The sequence below is a fragment of the Saccostrea cucullata genome, unplaced genomic scaffold (genome assembly GCF_032062105.1).
Source record: "Saccostrea cucullata isolate Sc308-1 unplaced genomic scaffold, CSIRO_AGI_Scuc_v1 ctg270, whole genome shotgun sequence".
Taxonomy (NCBI): Eukaryota; Metazoa; Mollusca; class Bivalvia; order Ostreida; family Ostreidae; genus Saccostrea; species Saccostrea cuccullata.
In genome coordinates, this window is record NW_026932876.1 from 108,003 (window position 1) to 129,205 (window position 21,203).

Here is a 21,203-nt window from a genome sequence, read left to right on the forward strand (position 1 = left end):
ACAACTGTTTAGCGGTAATTGGAAATGTTATGTGGCTATACAAGTTCCTGAAAAGGTATAGCACAGCCAACAATATAATGACCTTGACTTCTTCATAAAGTACAGTGGTGTACAGCTTTACTCGCTATTCATCTTAAGTGTATTTACAACCTAATAGTGGATTTTGAAATGAAAGAAAATAGGATGAAGTGTATAAAAGTTTGCTATAGCTCTCAACTTTTTCCAAAAAAGTGGGCATTTATTATTAGCATAATGATTTTTAAGCAAATATAAATCTGGACAATTTTTCAGACAATACTTGATTGAATAATAAACAAAATGTATTTTTAGTGTTAACAAAACTGTTGCTAATAAATAATAGTGCCAAAATTAAATGGTCACTAAAGTTTCCCATTATATGGTAAGAATCTTAAGGTAAACATGGTAAATGTCAATGGTTTACTCTTGGTTCAAAATCTTTTCTCTTTATTCAAAGTATATGTGAATTTAAAATGTAAACAGCTCATTTATTTATATGCAAGGCTGTGATTTTTAATTTGATCGATACCAGCCATGACGTGGTCACTCTGCACTCCTACCTGACTTCTGTCCACTCTTCCTGGGCTGTTTTTACTCCGGACTGACCTACCTGACTTTTGTCCACTCTTCCTGGGCCGTTTTTACTCCGGACTGACCTACCTGACTTTTGTCCACTCTTCCTGAGCCGTTTTCATCGTTTCCTTCGTTTGTCTGAAGACATCTGACGTAGCCTGGACATTCAGCCTGGCAGACATTGTGCCCAGGTTGACCAGCTGGTTACCATTTCTACAAAATAATTTGTATTCTATCAAATGCTGCATAAAAAAATATTTCATAAAATAACCAATCTAATTAAGCATTATGTCAGTATAGTGGAAATTTAATAAATAGTAAAGTCTTGCACTCCTTTCAAAGAAGAAAAATCTGCTTTAAAACATTCAAACTTAAATCTGTTCTTGATAATAACTGTTAAAAAATCAGTTTTGTTTATTTGTTATATTACTGACACCTATTGACTTAATAATGTTCTTTTGTTTTGCTTTACTGTAAACCAACTTTTATTCGCGACGACTTTATTTCGCGATTTACCGGGAATAAACTAGTTCGCGACGATTAATTTTCGCGATCAAGCCTTTTTTGGTTCTGTTAGTAATATGCAAGTAGACCTTGAGGACTGGTTCGCGGCGAGAAATATTCGCGACGACGAGGTTCTCGCGAACATCGCGAAAATTTCTCGCACGCGAATAAAAGTTGGTTTACAGTATATGACTTGTTTACTATGTACAGTTATAGACCATCTTCATGATGTAGGAGAGTCATTTCTTTATGTCTTCACTACTATACTCTGAGGTGATGTTGTCTCACAGTATTGTAAATAGATGACCTCTGAGATAAACAGAAGCTCCACATCTCACATGGAGACCAGGTGATTTTGACATGCATTATCTATGATAAACTGCCAAAAGCCGGACTTCTAATGTAAGAAAAGAGCTGAAATACTGTCTAATATTGGAATAATATTAACTGTAAAGAAACCACCTTGAAAAAAATACTTGGAAAATTATGCCTTGGACAAAAAAACCCTGAATTGTTTTGATATATACCGAATCACTCTGAAACAAATGTCTTGTTAAGAACACATATGAAAGTAATAAATTTGCTAGTACGCCTCATACAAACTGGTACTTAATTTTTTTGTCTCATTAATAATTGCAGCTATCAGTATGATTATGTATGAATAATGAAAATTTGCCTATAAAAAAAATTCTAAAAGTCAAAATACTTTTTCCCCTGACATTCACTTCTCATTGTCAATTCAAACATTCTTTGTGTAAAATTAATTAGTTCATGCTCTACTTGATCATAGGTAGTGATGTTTTGTATTGCTGATTACAAGCTTTAGTGACATGTGTGTAACAGTTATTCTAAATATACACACAAAACAGAACTTAATAATATAATGAGTCTGGTTAATTCATCAAATGCTACAAATACAGCATTCCCTCGAGTATTAATGTCAGGTACTACAATGGCAGACTTTTAACTTTCAATAAACTGTCTTCGGGGGAAAATGTTGAAATCCTGTCTAATATTTGATGGGAAAAGGGCCTTTTCTACCCCATATGTGGCCCATAATTCTCTTTTTTTTAGTTTTCTTCCATCAAGTACATGACTTTTTACAATTCACAGCCACACATAAAATATTCCACTTGAACATAATTAATTTACTTTCACATGTACATATAAAATAATTTTCATCATTTGGTACACAATAACATCGGGTCTACACACAATATAGATTTATGTTTATAGAATGTGAAAGGTGTTTTGAAAAATTCAATGGATTCTTGTATACAGTACTGTAAGCTAAAATAATGCAGGTGTCATTGATAAGATAAAATACAAAAATAAGCCTGCACTTTAATAAATCCTACTTTCAGTATTATCTTTTTATTTATACATAATTTTATATACAACAAGTGAATAGGTTTGGACAATGGGCATAGCAAATATTAGCCCAGCTAGAATGCATATTCTAATTGTTCAGTTCTCCAAGTCAGTTTCTGAATATGAAGCTATATACCTATACACTTACAACACCTGTACTGGTTGATCAAGGACTTACTCAAGGACAATACATGCTTAGTCAGTGCCTGACTTCAATAGAACAGTATGGCCTAAAACTGCGGATCACTCCAATTAAATCTTAACACAGAAGTGGCCCACTTGTGATGTTTGTTATAATGACTGCCACTGAACATCTCAAATCAAGGTCAATATAATGCTTTGTTTATCAGTGTTTACAATCGGTGTAAAAACCAACATAAATTTGATGAGAATAAATTCAATGACATAATGTTACAATAGGAATTGCAATGCAGCACATAAAGGCAGATTTTATAGCTTAATATGATGTCCATACATATAAACATCTAACCACAGATGTAGTCAGTGAATAAGTGTAAGTTTATAGTATGACTTTCATATCACATTATTTATTAAACACATCCAGCAAAGAAAAAACCTCTTTTCTACAATTTCTATAGCTTCCTTATTGCTGATTTTGACCCCCACAAGAATTTAAAGGCTTGATTTTACAATTAACATCATAATGTCTGCTTCATATATGTTAAGGCGTGGGCCAAAGTCATATTACCAAAGTACTTAATCCATGAAGAAGTGATTAGCCTTCAGTTCTTTGTTTGAAGGGTTATGGAGTGTATTATGAAACTGAAAAAATAGATACAACTATTTTCCAATAATACAAACATAAAAAAGGGAAACTGTGAATACCAAACCAGTTCATTAAGAAAACATATTTCTATCACAGCATCTTCCACACATAATATCTGTCTTAAATTTTTTTCATGTTTCCCAGTAAAACTTGGTTATATTTTTTATAAAAAAAATATTTAAAATGGCAAACAGCTAGTCAATTGATCACATTTACATCTAAACTACTAATGTATGTGTGTATAAGCAATGATTTTTCTGATTTCATTTTATACTATTGGTAGGCATCAAAATTGTTATAATATGACATGTATATTCAAGTTGATCTCTTTAATCGCTTGAGCCATGACAACCCAACTGTAAATGTGAAGTCTTGTGATGGTATGGTGACAACCCCACTGTAAATGTGACATCTTGTGATGTTGTGATAACAACCCCACTGTAAATGTGATGTCTTGAGATGTGGTGAGGACAGCCCAACTGTGAATGTGAAGTCTTGAGATGTTGTGATGACAACTCCACTGTAAATGTGAAGTCTTGTGATGTTGTGAGGACAACTCCACTGTAAATGTGAAGTCTTGAGATGTTGTGATGACAACCCACTGTAAATGTGATGTCTTGTGATGCTGTGAGGACAACCCCATTGTAAATGTGACATCTTGTGATGTTGTGATGACAACCAACTGTGAATGTGATGTCTTGAGATGTTGTGAGGACAACCCCACTGTAAATGTAATGTCTTGTGATGTTGTGAGGACAACCCCATTGTAAATGTGACATCTTGTGATGTTGTGAGGACAATCCCATTGTAAATGTGACATCTTGTGATGTTGTGAGGACAACTCCACTGTAAATGTGACATCTGGTGATGTTGTGAGGACAACTGCACTGTGAATGTGACATCTTGTGATGTTGTGATGACAACCCACTGTAAATGTGAAGTCTTGAGATGTTGTGATGAAGACCCACTGTAAATGTGATGTCTTGTGATGTCGTGAGGACAACCCACTGTAAATATAATTTCTTGTGATGCTGTGAGGACAACCCCGCTGTTAATGTGACATCTTGGGATGTTGTGAGGACAACCCTGCTGTAAATGTAACTTATTTGTCATTTCCCCCTTACTTGGAGTCTGTCTGCTGCACACAGTCTAAGCCATTGGCTTCCCCCAGACTGGAAACACTGAACTGGAATGTTTTGGAGTTGCCAGAGTCCCGTCCTGGGACGTTGATGACCTACAATAACAATCAAAACATCACTGCACTCAAATTCTCCATGTGTCATATGACAGTCTATTTTTTCCCACTAAATGGCTCTAATTAAAGCAAATCAAAAGTGCATGAAATTATCTTTTTACAATACATTGTATATTCTGCTTTAAATAATAATTCATTCAATAAGTCTCTGTGTTTTTATCTTTAAAGGACAACAGAATAAGCAACTACCGGTACATTTAAATTCTTCAATACACATGTACTTTAAATGTTTATATACAACCACTGTAACATTAGTGCATTTTAGTTTAAAGGAATGAAACACATGATCTGTATAGTGTGCATGAAATCTGTCAAATGTAAAATACATCTGCACTTTTAGTGCCTAAAACTTCATTGTAAATAAAGAATAATTAGCAAGCAGAGACTTAACTTTTATCATAAACTTGTTTACCTCATAAACAAATAAAGCACAAACAGTAATTAAGGAGGCAACATACAAACATTCTACACAAGTTCTTTATATTTTTTTTCACTTTTCGCTTTATTTCTCTGTAGAGTAGGAATTTGGATTGTGTTTGCAGTTTATAGTATATAAAATAGTCCTCATTAGGCCAGGTAAAATTAATCTTTAGATTCTCATCCTAATTTGCTAAAAAATTGGGGCGGGTGGGCGGATTTTATTATTTATTTTTTATAATTCTTAAATTGTAATATCAACAAAACATTGACTCTGGTGCTTAAATTATTAGATATTTATTGTTAATTAACAAATTATCAAGTACACATATACGGCACCCGCAAAACAAAAATCTTTTATAACACCAGACTGTTATTGACTGTTTATTTTGGCCTTCCTTCCACAACTTCTGACAAGAGTTCTATGTACCTGTGTAAGGTAGACAACCTCGTCTGACACATCCATTACATAGTACAATCACCCCTGTATTGTAAACAGCCTTAAAGTTTAAGTAAGGCAGTTATAAATACATGCATTATATAATCACGCTAGGGATGCAACTATACATGTATACACTATACATGTATACATGTAAAAAGTTTAACGGAGGCTTCATTTTCTTCTGCTATGAATAATTGAATGTAATTTAAGAGCTGCTGTCATATTCAACATACCCTGCAACTAAGTTTAATGGAATCAGCATGTATGTTTGTCTATGTGTCTGTGTTTCTGAAGCTGCATGTGAGGGACACAGGGAGGACCGTAATTAGGGTGGGGAATTCCAAAATTCTTTCATAAACAAATTTTATTCGTATTTTACCCTCAAGAGATGTTCTCTTTTAATTGTTTTATGTATCTAACACAATTGATATATATGCAATTAAACCTTGTTATCTCTACTCAATAAGGCCGAGAAAAAACTTTGATATATCTGAGTATTAAGAAATCAAATACTAAAGACTATATGGTTGGAATGTCCATCTCACTTCATCCATGGTATTGGAGATATCAGTGTTCAAGATACTGAATTCAACCGTATGTAACTTGTATTTTACTGTTATTAAAATCAGTAATGGAAACAAATGTTCAAAGAGGAAAGCAGAGTCATAAACCTCACTGTATCTGAATATAACTTCAGTCTAACAAAACAAACCACAGATTTAACTGAAATTACACTATAAAAGGATGCAATGCATACATATGTATGCCATTAATTGTACTGATAATATGACAACAATGTTGGATTGATCTTAATTTTATCTACCACCAAAAAGACAGTCTTTTCCGTATGGGGGGGGGGGGGGGAATTCTGGTCTCCAAAATGACACTACTTCACCCTCACTCTTCCATGGTACCTGATCCCAACTCTGACGTTTTGGAAGTCCTTGTTTGCTCTGCTCCTGTTTTGTATTGTTTAATGGACTTTTGATCTTGAATACTGTTCGTTATCTCCATACGTTTCACTCTTTAAATAACTAGCCTATAGCTTAAAAAATAATGGCTATTGCATAAATCTTTTTCAAATTATTTCTGTAAATCAGTGCTCTGTCTCCTGTCTCTGTGTATAACTACAACCTCCAACTAGAAAGAAGCATCTGAGCCTCTGGCTCATCATGGAGCAAAAAATATCAATTTTACATTGAAAACAACTGATTACATAACCTAAGTCATCAGCATGTAGCTGCACGAAATATTCATAACCAGCCCTTGATGTCTGTTTTTCTTTCTTTTTTTTTTTTTGTTTTGCTTTTGTTGTTTTTTTTTTTTAAACAAACAGAAACATGGAGTAGTACTGATGGCTGCCATGTCTTGTTTAAGAGAGAGGTACTATATGGATCTGCCCTGTCTGTCTGATGATGTCAATGACCTTGGCACTCCAGACTATACACAGTTTCAGTGTTACAATGGGGTTCTTATGATCTCATAAATGTTACATAGCTTCTACATAAACATGTGCAAGACACTATATACATATGACCTGCCCTAACTTCTCAACTAATAAGCTGAATATTTGCAATACAATTAATGAAACAACATACCTGGTAATCACAATAAAACATTTACAAATGTAATATCCTTATCCCTCTAAACATATCAGAGGATGCTGTGTCTGTAACTTCAGAAAGCAATGGATGTCAGGGAGACTGACATGATAACAGTGCTTCATTTGAGGTTTGAAGGCAAAATAATATTTCCTGAAACTTTTACATTCTAGTAGTTTACATCTCTAGATTCATCCAACATTCATGCAAGTTCAATGGTTCATTTATGTCTTAATTAGTTTTTTTTATGTAAAAACCTGCTCTAAAAATCTTACTATGATCATGATGATGGTCATTCATCAGCATAGTGTATATCAGATCCAGTATCTGAAGCAAGTGCAGTAGTGTTCATCACTAATGCATTATCCATTTAAGTATGGTTCAGGTCGGTCTTATAATTGCTTGGAAATAGCCTACTTTAAAAACATTAACCTGGTCACTTTTCTGAAATCTAACTTCAGCAACTCTACTAGAGCACATCAATATATGCATCACCAGTAAAAAGTTGGTTAACATAGGGCCTATAATCACTTTAGAAAGAAACTGCTCCAAAAACTTTATCCTGGTCACCCATTTAGAAATGTAGGTCAGATTCAGCATCCAAAGGAAGCTTGGTAATGTGCATCCTTCGATGTAAGCTTGGTCCAGGTTGGGCAAATACCGGTAACTACTTTAGAATGAACCTGCTCCTAAACTTTTAACCTGGCCACTCATCCAGAAAATGTAGGTCAGATCCAACATCCAAAAGCAAGTCTGGAAGTGTACATCCTTAGATATTTCCTTCTTGTACATTCTTTAGCTGAAATTGCAGCATCTGAAACCTTGACAGGTACAATCAAACATACTTGATGCATTTTCTTTGCATCTCTAATTAATGTGAGTACTTAAAAAGAAAACTTTAACCTGATATGCTGACACAAAGGGCTTAAACATTACATATTTTAGCTTTCCCAGACTTCCTTGACATATATTATGCTGTGATTACAAACAAAGGTTTGATTTTATAATATTGGTTATGATAAAACTGAAATTCAAAGTTGGTGTTTGATTTTCTTTTTCAATATTAAATAAGATTCTTAATTAACTCACCCCTTGATTTCCATTAAAGGATATTGAAGGTTTCTTAGACTTGTCCTGAAAAAAGAAGAGTTCATTGTAAATATACAATTATTACCATTCCAAAAAAAAATTATCAAATTGACAAAAAACTGCATCAAATTAATGATGTAACTATGATAACTCAAACTGAATGAAAAAGTATATTGTTAATTTGTAATTCACTTTGATTTGAACATATTTTATTGTTTTACACAGAAGGATCAAGTTGACATACACTTACAAGTTCATCTCCTGTGATTACTTTCAAAGTGCATGTTTAGTACTTTTCAATTACACTAAAATTGAATTATGTCAGATGTCTCTGTGCATTTTTTTTCTATTTAAAGAATGATTTTAATTGCTACCCAAATTTAATATGGTATAAACTGGGTTGGAGCAATTTATGCAAATAGTTACTTTAGTTCTCAAATAGTAAAAGTGATTTTTTTATTTTTCACCTTGAAAGAATTGTTAAAATTATATGTTATTTAAGTAACAGAGTGCAAAAAGCCCAGATTTAAGAATTTAAGTCTAATTTTTAAAATAAGTTAAATTAAGATATCTTTCAAATATTTTTTTTTACTTATCTAAACTTGCTTTCAGCATAATATCAGATATTAAAGGTGATAAATCATTAGCCATATTGTAATCAAGACTGAAATTAGGCAGTATATTCTTTAATCCTGTTAATTGTTTGTGATTTAAATTCTGGTGAATATAGGGAGCAATACACTGAGTGCATCAAGTTTGGTATGCACTTTTCCAGGCTTCCTTCATAGACTGTTAATCAACAAAACTTGATCCAGAAATTGTGCACTCCCTCTGTAGTACATATTACAAGGAAAAAATCAGGGCATCTGAACCTTCTGTAGAATTACCCTCACTATGGGGTGAACACCACACCAGTACACCCCTGTATAATGAGGTACACGGGGTATCCTTCCTGTTAGCAAATCAAGTAGAGCCAAAATAACCACATCCTACGTGTGCCCGCAAAATAAGAAAGTGAATGTAGAGGGAAATGTTACATAATATGAGGAAAGTATTGCACTGAGTGATTGATACCCCCCCCCCCTCCCAAAAAAAAAAGAACAAGAAAAATTACAGTATGAGAGTAGAGAAATAGACCATTAGCATTCTGAGTCAGTATTGCATTACAAATACTAGTTCCCCTTCTAGTTACCATTTAAAATTGAAAATTCCTTAATTCCATAAAATCAAATCATTAAAGCAGAATATGAGGACTAATAAAAAAAAAACTCGTGTGAGCCTTTGGCTCGGGTGTGCTAAAATCCCTAGAGAATGGGAGTACAACAAAATTACAAGATTCCCTCATCTTACGCCAAAAACTTCAAAAGCGTGAGGGGAGACTCAGCCTACTAGTAGAACAGAGTTAACACAAATGTATCATGTAGTGGTATATACATGTATTTATTAAAAGCTCAAGATTTAGAAAGCTCAGCCAAATGGTTATATTTCCGAGTTTGGTAACAGGTAAAAAATTCCTTTGTCATAATCCTTCACAATGAGCATTTACTAATACTATAGTTTCTTCACTAATATTTCAACCCCAAAAGGTGTGTTTATATGATTATTAAATAACATAGCCAAAAAAAATCAACTAAAAATGATCTCTGCATCCATAGATTTAAAGGACCACTGTAAAGAAAACAGAAAGACAAACAAAAATAAGAAAGGATGAGAGACCTTAACGGATGTGAAGTATTTAATGTCACAAATTATCATGTCAAACTAGTGTAAGAAGACGTGTTTGCCTGTGTGATGTCTCCTAGATTTTGGAGTTTGAAATGGAAATAAAATGACGGGAGACTTTACTCTATTATCCCTGACAAATCAATTTATCATAATGACAAAGCTAGAAAGTGTAACACCACACCGTCAATTGAAATGACGTCAAATCAACAGATATAAACTATTCCACATTATTTACCATGTCCATATGCTCTGATTAAGGATACACCAAAGGCTTTTTTCAAGATTTTTGTCAATTTTGAGATTTTTGGCTAAGAAAACAATGCTAATCACTGCTTTATAATGCATGAAAAATTCTTGCTGATTATTGAATGGTTTTCTAATTATTTAACAATAATCAAACATAAACACTAACACATGTGAATGTGCCGTTATTGAAGCTTCTGATTTGGTCTGTAACTGTCTGCTGCTGAAAGGAGCAATAAATCACTGTGACCACTTGGGGAATTCTTCACTAGCCACACAGAGGCTATCAGTAATTAAACTACAGGGACTCTAGGTTTAGGGAAGGGGATCTAACAGGTCACTAATGACCATGAAATAGGAGGTGGAGCTTAGCTCTTGCCATTTTGCCGGGAAATCTTTCTGATTCAGAATTGAACCTATTTTACTTCATTAAAAGCACCTAAATAAAGAATAGAACCTCCCATTCTTGTGAATATGCATAGGAAATATGGATAAGTGACAGGTATCCAAAGATGAATCTCCAAGGTGTCATATATTTCTAGCTTTGGCAGACTCTGTTGTGTAATGGGTTTTTGCCCTCTACTGTAAAGTAAGATCAGACAGTTGGTGGTATTATTTCAAAGGATTCAGCTCCCTTATTTATTGACCAATTTCTCTGAAAACTGGCTAGATTGTGTCTCAAATGTTTGTTCACAAAACCGTATCTCAGATTTTTGATATCTTGTTCAGTTCTCGAATTATTGGGGGAAATGTAGAATTGGGCTAATAAATTGGTAACATTGAAAGACAAATGGATGTAACTTTTGAATAAGAAGATTTATCAAAAATATGAGATACAGTTTTAAAGTTCAATCTTTAATCTACATTGAGGCAAAATTTTGACTTTGAGAGATGGAATGCAAAAAAGTTGATTTATAAAATATGAATGCACTAATATTTACATTAAAATATTAATAACTTTTAAATAAGATAAAAATGAAAATTTAAATTAAGATCATTAAATAGTAAATTTAAGAAGCTTTCAAATGATATATACTTTTAATATGTTATCTTTATTAATGAAAGAATTACAAGCAAATTAAATTTTGCCCTTTGGAAACCTTTGGTGTATCCTTAAGATGTTTGTTTCTTTTTTTGACCTGTTCTATAGATATGCCATTACTGTATTTCTGAAGACTTCATCTTAAATTTCTCTCTGTGATACTTTATTATAGAGAGAAGGACCACAGCAGTATTTAAGTCTAGAAATTATAAGTCTAGAATGCTGATTACTGATGTTCCCATTTAACAAAGTACAAAAAAATATCTACCACCTGACCATAGTCATCCAAACAATTCAACAGCTAGTACATGTACTATACTTTATATTTCAAATTATGTAAATAAATTCCGAGACTCATCATATGAAAAATGACGGATCTAATTAGTATTCAAAAACAATAATTGTCAGTGCATACATGGATTGAAAAATTCCCAACCATCGACAGACAGGCCTTAGCAGAGAAATCTGCCATAATAGATCCCAATACACAATGCACTGTCATAATAAATCAACATAGACTAAAAATTTCAATTCCTTAAAAATGGGCCATTCTATTATGAATTTAATATAAATCATTAATTACACCTGCATAATTAACAAAATGTCAGCTCTCTTTTCGGGAGTAATGTTAAACCATATATGATTCATTTCCAAACGTAATAGGACAAACTTTAATTGTCTTTACAATTACAAGATTCAACACAAATTTACTGTTGTAAAATTTCAACTATTTCATGTTTAACATGTATTAAAAAGTATTGATAAAATCAAACACAGCACAAAAAATCATTATTTGTCTGGTATTCTGAAGGTATGCAAAAGGAAATGATGTCATATCATGACCTCACAAAATGTTGATCCAATATCTGTCATTTGAATTTTTGTGTATTTAAAATCTTGAGTTTGTGAAGTGAAGTGATATGTCAACAATTATTAAAAACAGCACATGACATTTCAACAAAAACAATTTTTTTTTAAATAGTAAATACACATCATCAGGATCTTTTTCCATTATTTGGTAATAATTATTTTGAGATGTTCCCTAATCAGTTAGTACTGGAGTGGTTTTTATGCACGTTTCTGGCAGAGTGCAAGCTGTAAGTGCACGAGTCCCCCCTGTGGGCTAATAATGTGTTGTGTGATGTCACAAACATCAATTTATATATTTACATTAACACCGTCACACTCCATGACATATTTTCTTTTACTAGAGTATGTCATATTGGATTCATCCTTAATTACATGTATAGCTTTGATAGTATCAAGGATGTGCACCATGGAAATTCAGGTTGAAAGTGAACATGTACATTTAATTTCCTAAAGTGTTGAGATGTTCTCCACACATTGCTATACCTTGATATTTCTATGCAAGTTTGATACCTCAGTGTCAAACAATTTCCTGGAAAGAATGTAAGCCACGAAGAATTTATTATACACTCTGACAGTATCAATTTTTTTCTTTCTCTGAATTTTTTCATAAAAACTAGTTTCTCACATTGTATATGTCACTGAATACTATATATAATAGAACAGTCAAATACTCAAAATTCTTATGATACAATAAAGCAGCTCAAGTTACCTCAAATCATGCATTTATAGAAAGAGAGTAAATGTATAATGAAGGATTGGGAATCACTGAATGGTCCATCAGTACTCAGAGTTGTGAATCAATGTAAATTACTATTACAAATTGTTAGCTTTATCTGATATTACCCTATACAAAGCTGACATTATTGCATTAATTAGATTACACACAGTGCTGGCTGTAAGTCTCCCATATCTAACAGGAAAGGCAGACCTGGTGAAGGAGTCACCTCTTTATCCTGCTAGTGTCATTTTAGCCACATTTCATTTTGTTATAATTATAGTGGAAGACAATGTGATCTTTATATACTACTGTATAGCTGAACTTCACAATTAAGTATTTCTAACAACTATAACAGGGGAACTTTGGGGCCAAAGTTCTTTTGAAGGTTATCTGAACAAAACAGGAAACTAAAATTCTGTAACAATTTCCAAGTAGTTTCCAGTTTGGGACTGGCAGTTCCCGATTGGTAAGCCCTTATATAACTACTCCATATATTGTAGATTTGACCTGTCATGGCCCTTTTGTTTTGTAACCCACATAAGGTGATAAAGCAGTCCGTATTTAGAGACATTCCCGATGTGACCTTTTACTATAGAAATTACTTTACAATAGTCTTTTCATATCCCTCATTATCCTCTCTCATCTCCAATACTAAGACAGCCTACTAAATGGTTTCACTTCATGGTGTTTTGGAACAAGGTAAAAAAAAAGTGACAAAATAAAAACACCTGGAGAAGACATAAACAGCTCATAATCCTGTTAATTATAATGATTCTTAACAAGAATTTAAATTCATACATATATATACATGATTACAATTGATGAATAGTGATGTTTGCAATAAAATGAAAGCTAAACAATAACAGAGGCCTGCCACTGATAAAAACAAACATTATACAGTGAGGTAATGACATCCTCTGTGACCTTTTCACGTGTTTCACAGTTTCACTGAACTAAAACTAAGGGCTGTAGGAATCAGAAAATACCTATAGATATATGAACAAAGTACAGTAACTTCAACTATATCTTCCAATATTTTTTTTACACTTCTCTATTACTTTAGATATCCCCAGGACTTTGGGGGGGGGGGGGGGGGGGGGGGTGGGGGGCATGATCTGATGAAAATGACCTCCATTGCAATGGATTTCAGAAAAAAGTATAATGTTCACCAAGGAGATTTTACTTTACTGCATTCCTGATTATTTTGCTTTATAGAATTATTTCTTTCCCTGATATTAAAATGAATGCCAAAACCTCAGAATAAGTTTGACTTTGATGGAGATGTTTTTTTTCTGGGCCTGTTGACCCTGGGATAGAAGGATGAGAAATGGGATGACTGATAATATAGTGTAAAACCACACAAACTTCCTAAATGTCACAAAATGTCACCATACAATGTCCTTCTATCATTTGGTCCATCAACTGTCTGTCTCTGGACTTCCCCTTCAGTTAATGTTACAGCTATAAAATATATTGTTATAATTAAAATGAGGAAAAGTGTCAGTCTGGTTCATACCCAATAAAATCTGTGTTAATTAATATGTCTGAAACATGGTACAAATTATGCCCAACAGTACATATACAAAAGATAGTGGAGTAGATATTATTACATCTAAATCAGCCATACACTGCATCAAACCTTATCAAAGTGTGCATTACAGTTTTCTTGTGACATGACCCGGCGAGTTTTCCTTTGAAGTCAATCATACTGTAACTGCGATACAGAACACTTTTTGTGGGCGTTTCTTATGCAAATGAGCAGAAACTGTACTGTATCTGCAAAATATCAACGATACAGTACGGTTTATTTTTAGCGATGACGGAAAGCTGTATCCGTATGTACAGACATACCAATCGTTCAATTCGCCATAGAACTCTTAGTATTTACTCAAAAATTGAGGTGAATTAAAAATAAAATTTTACAAAGTAAAGGTATTATCGGATTCAACATTTTATAAAGGAGTGGGGCAGTTAAACCCCCCCCCCCCCAAAAAAAAAACAAAAAAAAAAAAAAAACGGAAAATCGTATTCCTTGGGGGTAGACTTATAATCAACCAACACCTATGTGCGTCAATTTGTTACTTGTTGTTGAAATAAAAACCGTATGTATACAAGTTTAGAAAAAAAATTTAAGAAAGCGAAAAAGAAATAAAACTCAAAGTTAGGATGGGGGCAGCAGTGAGTGCTGTATCCCCGTTTGGTTACTCTACATTTTAATGAAAACGTGAAGATAAAATACCCCCCCCCCCTTTTCCTTTCATCTGCTTATTTCAATTTTGTATATGACGACCGGTGGAGGACATTGTCGGACATATCTCTCAGAATCTACGATCTCCCGCAGCATTTTTGTTTCAAAAATATTCCCACATGATTCTCATATATCAAAATGTTTTGCATTAAATCGTAGCTTAAACTAATAAAAAAATGTCAGCGAGAGCTGCATAGAGAAAAAAAAACCTGCACAATCAAATCCAAATAAAATTTTTGGAAAACAGATTAATTTATGCATCCCTTAAATAATTTTAAAATGATAGATACCTGCACGTCCATCTCACTCGGCATTTCAGTTGAGAATGCTTAAAATGGGATACTAAATCAACTTTCTGCAAAATCATCTGATTGGTTGGGAGGTATACACCCAAATACGCATGTAAATTAGTGAGGTCCTTGGAAAGGTCATGTCACAAGTCATTTAGAATTCGTTTCTCATGTATCAGAGATAATCGAGCTATCGCTATATATGTATCTTCTGCAATGTGTATATAAATAATACAAAAAATCTGGCCTTTTTGTTAAGTTTGAAGAAATCAAGGATACAAAAAAGAGTTTTAGTCTGATCAAAAAATTAAAATTCCAGATCTGAATAAGACATAAGTAATTAAAGCCTACATATGAATTATGATTCTATCATTGTAATAAATCCTAAATATGATTCTATCATTGTAATACATCCCACATATGATTCTATCATTGTAATTATCTTTGTATTATATCCCACATAAAATTATTATGATTCTATCATTGTAATAAATCCTACATATAATTCTATCATAGAAATATATCCCACATATGATTCTATCTTTGTATTATATCCCACATAAAATTATTATGATTCTATCATTGTAATAAATCCTACATATGATTCTATCATAGTAATATATCCCACATATGATTCTATCTTTGTATTATATCCCACATATGATTCTATCATTGTAATAAATCCTACATATGATTCTATCATTGTATTATATCCCACATATGATTCTATCATTGTATTATAACCTACATTTGATTCTATCATTGTATTATATTCTACATTTGATTCTATCATTGTATTATATCCTACATTTGATTCTATCATTGTAATTATATTCCACATATGATTCTATCATTGTATTAAACCTACATTTGATTCTACAATGTGTATATCTAACAACTAATCCAGAAATGGTCATTCCTCTTCATTCTAGGCATCTGATCTAAGTTCTCCTATAGTTATGGTTAAGATCCTAAACTTGACCCTTTGATTTTATAGGTGTATTACATAATAACAGAAATCGGACTGAATAACAGTAATGTTACATCCTAAATCAGAATAACTATACATAACCTTCAGTTCCAGCCTAATGCATGTATTACGAGTTATATTCATGCAAGTGTATCAAAATTAAATGCTAATTAATACATGTACGATTGCTTTTAGCTATCTTACAAATCTTCTCTAGCTGTCAATTATGCATTAAGTTCATGTGTAGAATATTAAACACGTTTAAATGCCACTTGATAATACAGTAATAATCCGCGAGTGTGATTTTGTTTTTATTTCACTTCTTCAATGAAAACACAATGTGTATTGATTTTCTGGCATTACATGACACTCCTTAAAATTAAAAACACAGATCTCGCCTCCACATTACTGTACCAGATAAAGCCAAAGATAGTAAAACACTCACTGACTCTGTTCAGGACATTAGTACAAAATAATTATCATTATCTTCATTAGGTTTCTGTTTCCTTTTTAAATAAAATTTCTGAAATACAGATATATAATTCATATATATTGTTAGGGCCAAAATAAAATTATAGTTTGTTTGGAAATTACCCCCCTCCTGAAAAAATTTTAATGACCAAAAGTAGGAAGATTTTTTTTTATTTAATCAAGGTTTTTGCCTTTTACATGTATCACATACAAAACACTGAAATAAAGTGTCAGATCTATGTAAAATTAGGTTTTCAATATATATGAAACCCTTCAGGCGGCAATTCCAAACAAACAATTTTTTAAGGATGGCCTAGTGTTAAATAATGTACAAGTGACCATGAAGTAGTATATTATCACACCATTATATCACATTATCTTATGTAATACATTGTATTGCATATATGGTATGCAAATATAGTTTTTGAAAAATGATAGTGGGTTTTACTGATTAGATGAAAACAAAACTGAATATGCTGATACAAGCAACAACTGTGAGGAAGCCTGCATTGTATTGCAGAACCTGGGGCCATGTTGTAAAAGACTGTATCCCCAGGGGGCCAGGACCGATTAGTACCAAGGTGTCAGGGACATCATGTTATAATATACACAAGACTGTCACCATAGGATGCATATTGGGTGCTGTAAACAAGGATCTATTGGTTTGATAGTTTGTTGAAAAAAAGTAAACAAAACAATCAACAATTTCTAGTGTTTCTTCTGCCTAGCAATTTCATATGCAAGATTTGAAATCTAATAAAGAAAAACCCTAAGTTTCCAATACTTTATGGTTTGGGTGTACAAAACAGAAAAAGTTTTTGTTTTACACTGTGTACACAATGTAACTTATGGATCTGTTTACTAACTGACATCAAGTATACAAGCCTGACCTCAAAACATTTTCAGAATGTGATCCAACTGGGTTAATTTGAATTATTTTTACATTTAATTCAGTTGATGTAGGGATTCTTCAAAATCACTTGACTGCTTTAGACAGTGGTATTCCCCCTCCCTCCTTCTCCCTCCTATTGCCCTATAGTCAACAACTGGTAAATTTCAATGAGACAAATTCAAAGCAAATGTTATTTCTTATTATCAATAAATACATTTGTGCAATGGCATATTTGAAAGAGGGCAAAATTGATCTCTAGTGCCAAAAAGCAAAAATTACAGGGGGTGGGGGTGAGTGATCCTTAAATTCAAAGCAAATGTAAATTTTTCCGAGGAAGAAATTTTCATATTTACCTATACATCATTAAATTTATGTAACTTATAATTTATTTCCATTTGCTGCATTGAATGAATAAAGACTATATGTATTAATATATGTTTTATTTTTCCTCCATAAACTGTCATAAAGTCATACAGAGGGCAACACAATTGATTACTGGTACATTACAAAAAATACTGCTGAATAAACAATCTGTTACAATAAATAGAAATTACAATGTGCTGTAAGTCACAGCTAAAACCGAAATTTAACAAACTCATAGCCGTTTGTCATATAGGAGGAAACATGAGGAATTGTGTAAAAGCAAGAGTCTAACCGCAATGGAAAATAAAAAGACGGATTGTATTTTCGAAACGTTCCTAATGTTTTATGGGTATTTTAACGCCCACAAACCCACATTTTTATTTAATACATTTGAGAATTTGCTTTAATTTTAGCTTTACGATCATTTTTTTTAACTTATAAAACAGATAAACAAGAAACATAGCCAAGCCTCACTTATGCCAATTCTATTCAATTGCCCATCTGAACTGATCCTGACACCCCAGCCTCACTTATATTCTATTCAATTGCCCATCTGTAAATGGATCTTCTGAAGATAAAAATCAGTAAACTAACTGTAGAAACAAATTTGTGTGAAGGGCTGATGAGTTTAGCTGGTTTAATTATTTAACATTGGGTCAGTCTAATGTATAAAACATTGCAGTACTAAGCGTGTGTTCTGGGTTGTCCTTAAGACGTGGGGATGGGGAATTTCTCTGCCTATAATGTCACGACTCCCATTATTCTGGTATTCTACCTCAATCCCATAAAGAACCCCAAACCCCGTTTCTACTTTTTATATGCCCCTTGCTTCTTCAATTCTTGGAGCTAACCCCTGTTATTTCTTTACATCACTTATTTCCATTGCTTCTTGAATATACATTGTACTTTTCCCCATATATTCACATTTTTGAGAAAATGACAAAGTATACAACAACCAATATCCCATCACAGTTCAACTCCACGGGACTGAGATGATGTTAAATCAAACAACAAATATGTATCCTTCATTGTTCTATACAGGTAGATGAATGCCATCTAATAAAATTATAATTATTTGCTTCAGTCTAAAAATTCCTATGCACTGTAATTCATACTTATTCCCATGACTAAATTAGCACTGGACAGAAAACCTAACAACAGTGAATTAGTGACAATCAACACTCATCAAGAAAACATATGGAGTAAAATATGGCTGTCAAATCAGCAGCAGACAATAGTAAACTCTTGTTTATATCGAAAATCTTCATTCTTTTTAACTAGCCTTATTCAAGTCTATATTTAACCTCAATGGACAGTGAGTTGGACATCTTTTCAGCGACAACATCCAACATTTCCAAAAATGGACAAAGCCATATTGCCAAAGTTTGTGACTGGCAGCACGTACTGCAAATCTCGTTAAAAATGTCCTCAAACATTAAAATTAGAAACAAAATTCTAAAAAAGTTAAATGAACAACATACTTTCATTGAATTTAAGGTAAATAAATGGAAGATAAGTCCAGGGCCAGTCTTTATCGGACATATTGTTGAGTAGGCAAAATTTCGTCCATTCGCATTTCCCACTTTTCAGTACAATTTCTCTAAAACTGTGGCATGTAAAAACTTCTTACCTTGCATTTAAGTAAATCTTCTATCGCCTTTAATGCGGAATCCGTTAATTTTACATGGACTACGCTTTTTTGCTCGTTATTTGCTGAAGTGGAAGATAGCCCATACTTTTCACCCTCCACCAGCGTAGCCATTATTGGAGCTCTTCAATGTGCATTTCCCGTAGGGGGCGATTTCAAAATGCGTAATGGTCCACTTCCGGTCTAAATAATCTTAAGAGAAAAATGTGCCTATTACTCGCAACCTATTTGAGCTTGAAGTTTTCCTTACAATTATTACATAAAATCAAACACAAGCTTTTCCATTTAAAGTGAAATAAGCATTTTTATATCGATGTCATAAATTGCATTTTGAGATATCCATCTTGATTGGGTTTCCTGCGACAGAACCAATCGCATCCATGGATATTTTTATGAGAGAGAGAGAGAGAGAGAAAGAGAGAGAGAGATTTCAGTGCGATATTATAGCTGAGTGTCCTATTTTTTTGTTGTTGTTCACATTATTTTAATCAGCTCAATATGCACTACATATTATCGTATGCTTGTACGTTATATCTTTTTAGTGTTTGGATAAAAATAAACTTATAGTGCATGCATCTAATCATGCATTATTCTTATTCTTAAAAAAAAAAGCTTTCTCTCATAAATTTAGAAAATTTATGCTTCTGAAATATTATGTACTAGCATAACAATAATTTAAAAAAAAATATCTTACATGTGTAGACTGAGTTAAATATATATTCAATATAAAAGTACTCAAAATGTAAAATAACGTTATAAAAACCGTTACGATCAAATTACCGGTGTTGACAATTACACGAATTGTTTGAGGAAGTACTGAATACCTGTGTCTCCAAAACTTTTACAGGTGTGCACGCGTTCTCTGCATTTCTCTATATTTGACAGCACGTACCGGTTATAATCATATAATTGCTACAGGCAGGTACAAAACGAGCCTAACATGTGTGATCACATTTATGTAACTACACACGGTTATACTGGGGGGTTACATGTTACTACTTACAAGATAAGAAATATATTAACAGATTAAGTCATTCCTCGGTGTAGTGACAGTCCAACAGCCTGCAATAGACTAAGTATACTTCTAATCCAGAAAAAAGGGTTTTTGTGTCTTGATTCGGTAGGTTTTTTAAATAGTATTCGACTAAAATTTTTTAATTACACAAGGCCTTCAAACAAATAAATAAGCTGAAACAAGAAAATATAGTGCAAACTCCCCCCCCCCCCCTTCCCCCTTTAAAAAAAAACGCACTCAGAATCGGACCAATGAAGGAAGGGGGATAACTCCAACAATGCTAATTATGCATTTCACCCCACAGACTGACGTTTCCTCAAGACTTTCAAACAAGTATCTCAACCACACCTCATATATCCAGAGTTGTATTTTTGTTTGTTATCAAGGTTATTTTTCTCTTCTTTTCTTATTTTTTTTTTTTAAATATTTCATGGTGTGTGTGTGTGGGGGTGGGGGGGGTGGGGGGGGGGGGTTTGGGTTACATCTATATTTTGGTGAACGTGCTTTCCTTCGAAAGAGTCGTAGATCGAATTCTATTTTCAAAGAACGACCTCTATCATATACGGGGGAAAAATAAAATTTTCATGATATTACTAAGCTGGCAGCTGTGATAAAAATGAACCTCTTTACTCTCAATTTTTATGTACACTG

At 33.0% G+C, this 21,203-nt stretch overlaps 1 protein-coding gene across 1 annotated transcript in view; it reads right to left on the bottom strand.

The window, feature by feature from the left end:
* The window catches only part of LOC134236381 (RNA polymerase II elongation factor ELL-like), a 32,916-nt gene extending 13,238 nt beyond the window's left edge, over positions 1–19,678 (bottom strand). The window contains exons 1-4 of the mRNA XM_062718543.1: positions 19,520–19,678; positions 8,058–8,102; positions 4,378–4,487; positions 679–804 (exon numbers count right to left, since the gene is read on the bottom strand). Of these exons, the coding sequence (XP_062574527.1) occupies positions 679–804; positions 4,378–4,487; positions 8,058–8,102; positions 19,520–19,651 (413 nt within the window). The 5' untranslated portion in view covers positions 19,652–19,678. The remainder of the gene's footprint in view (positions 1–678; positions 805–4,377; positions 4,488–8,057; positions 8,103–19,519) is intronic.
* Between the last annotated feature and the right edge of the window lie 1,525 nt (positions 19,679–21,203).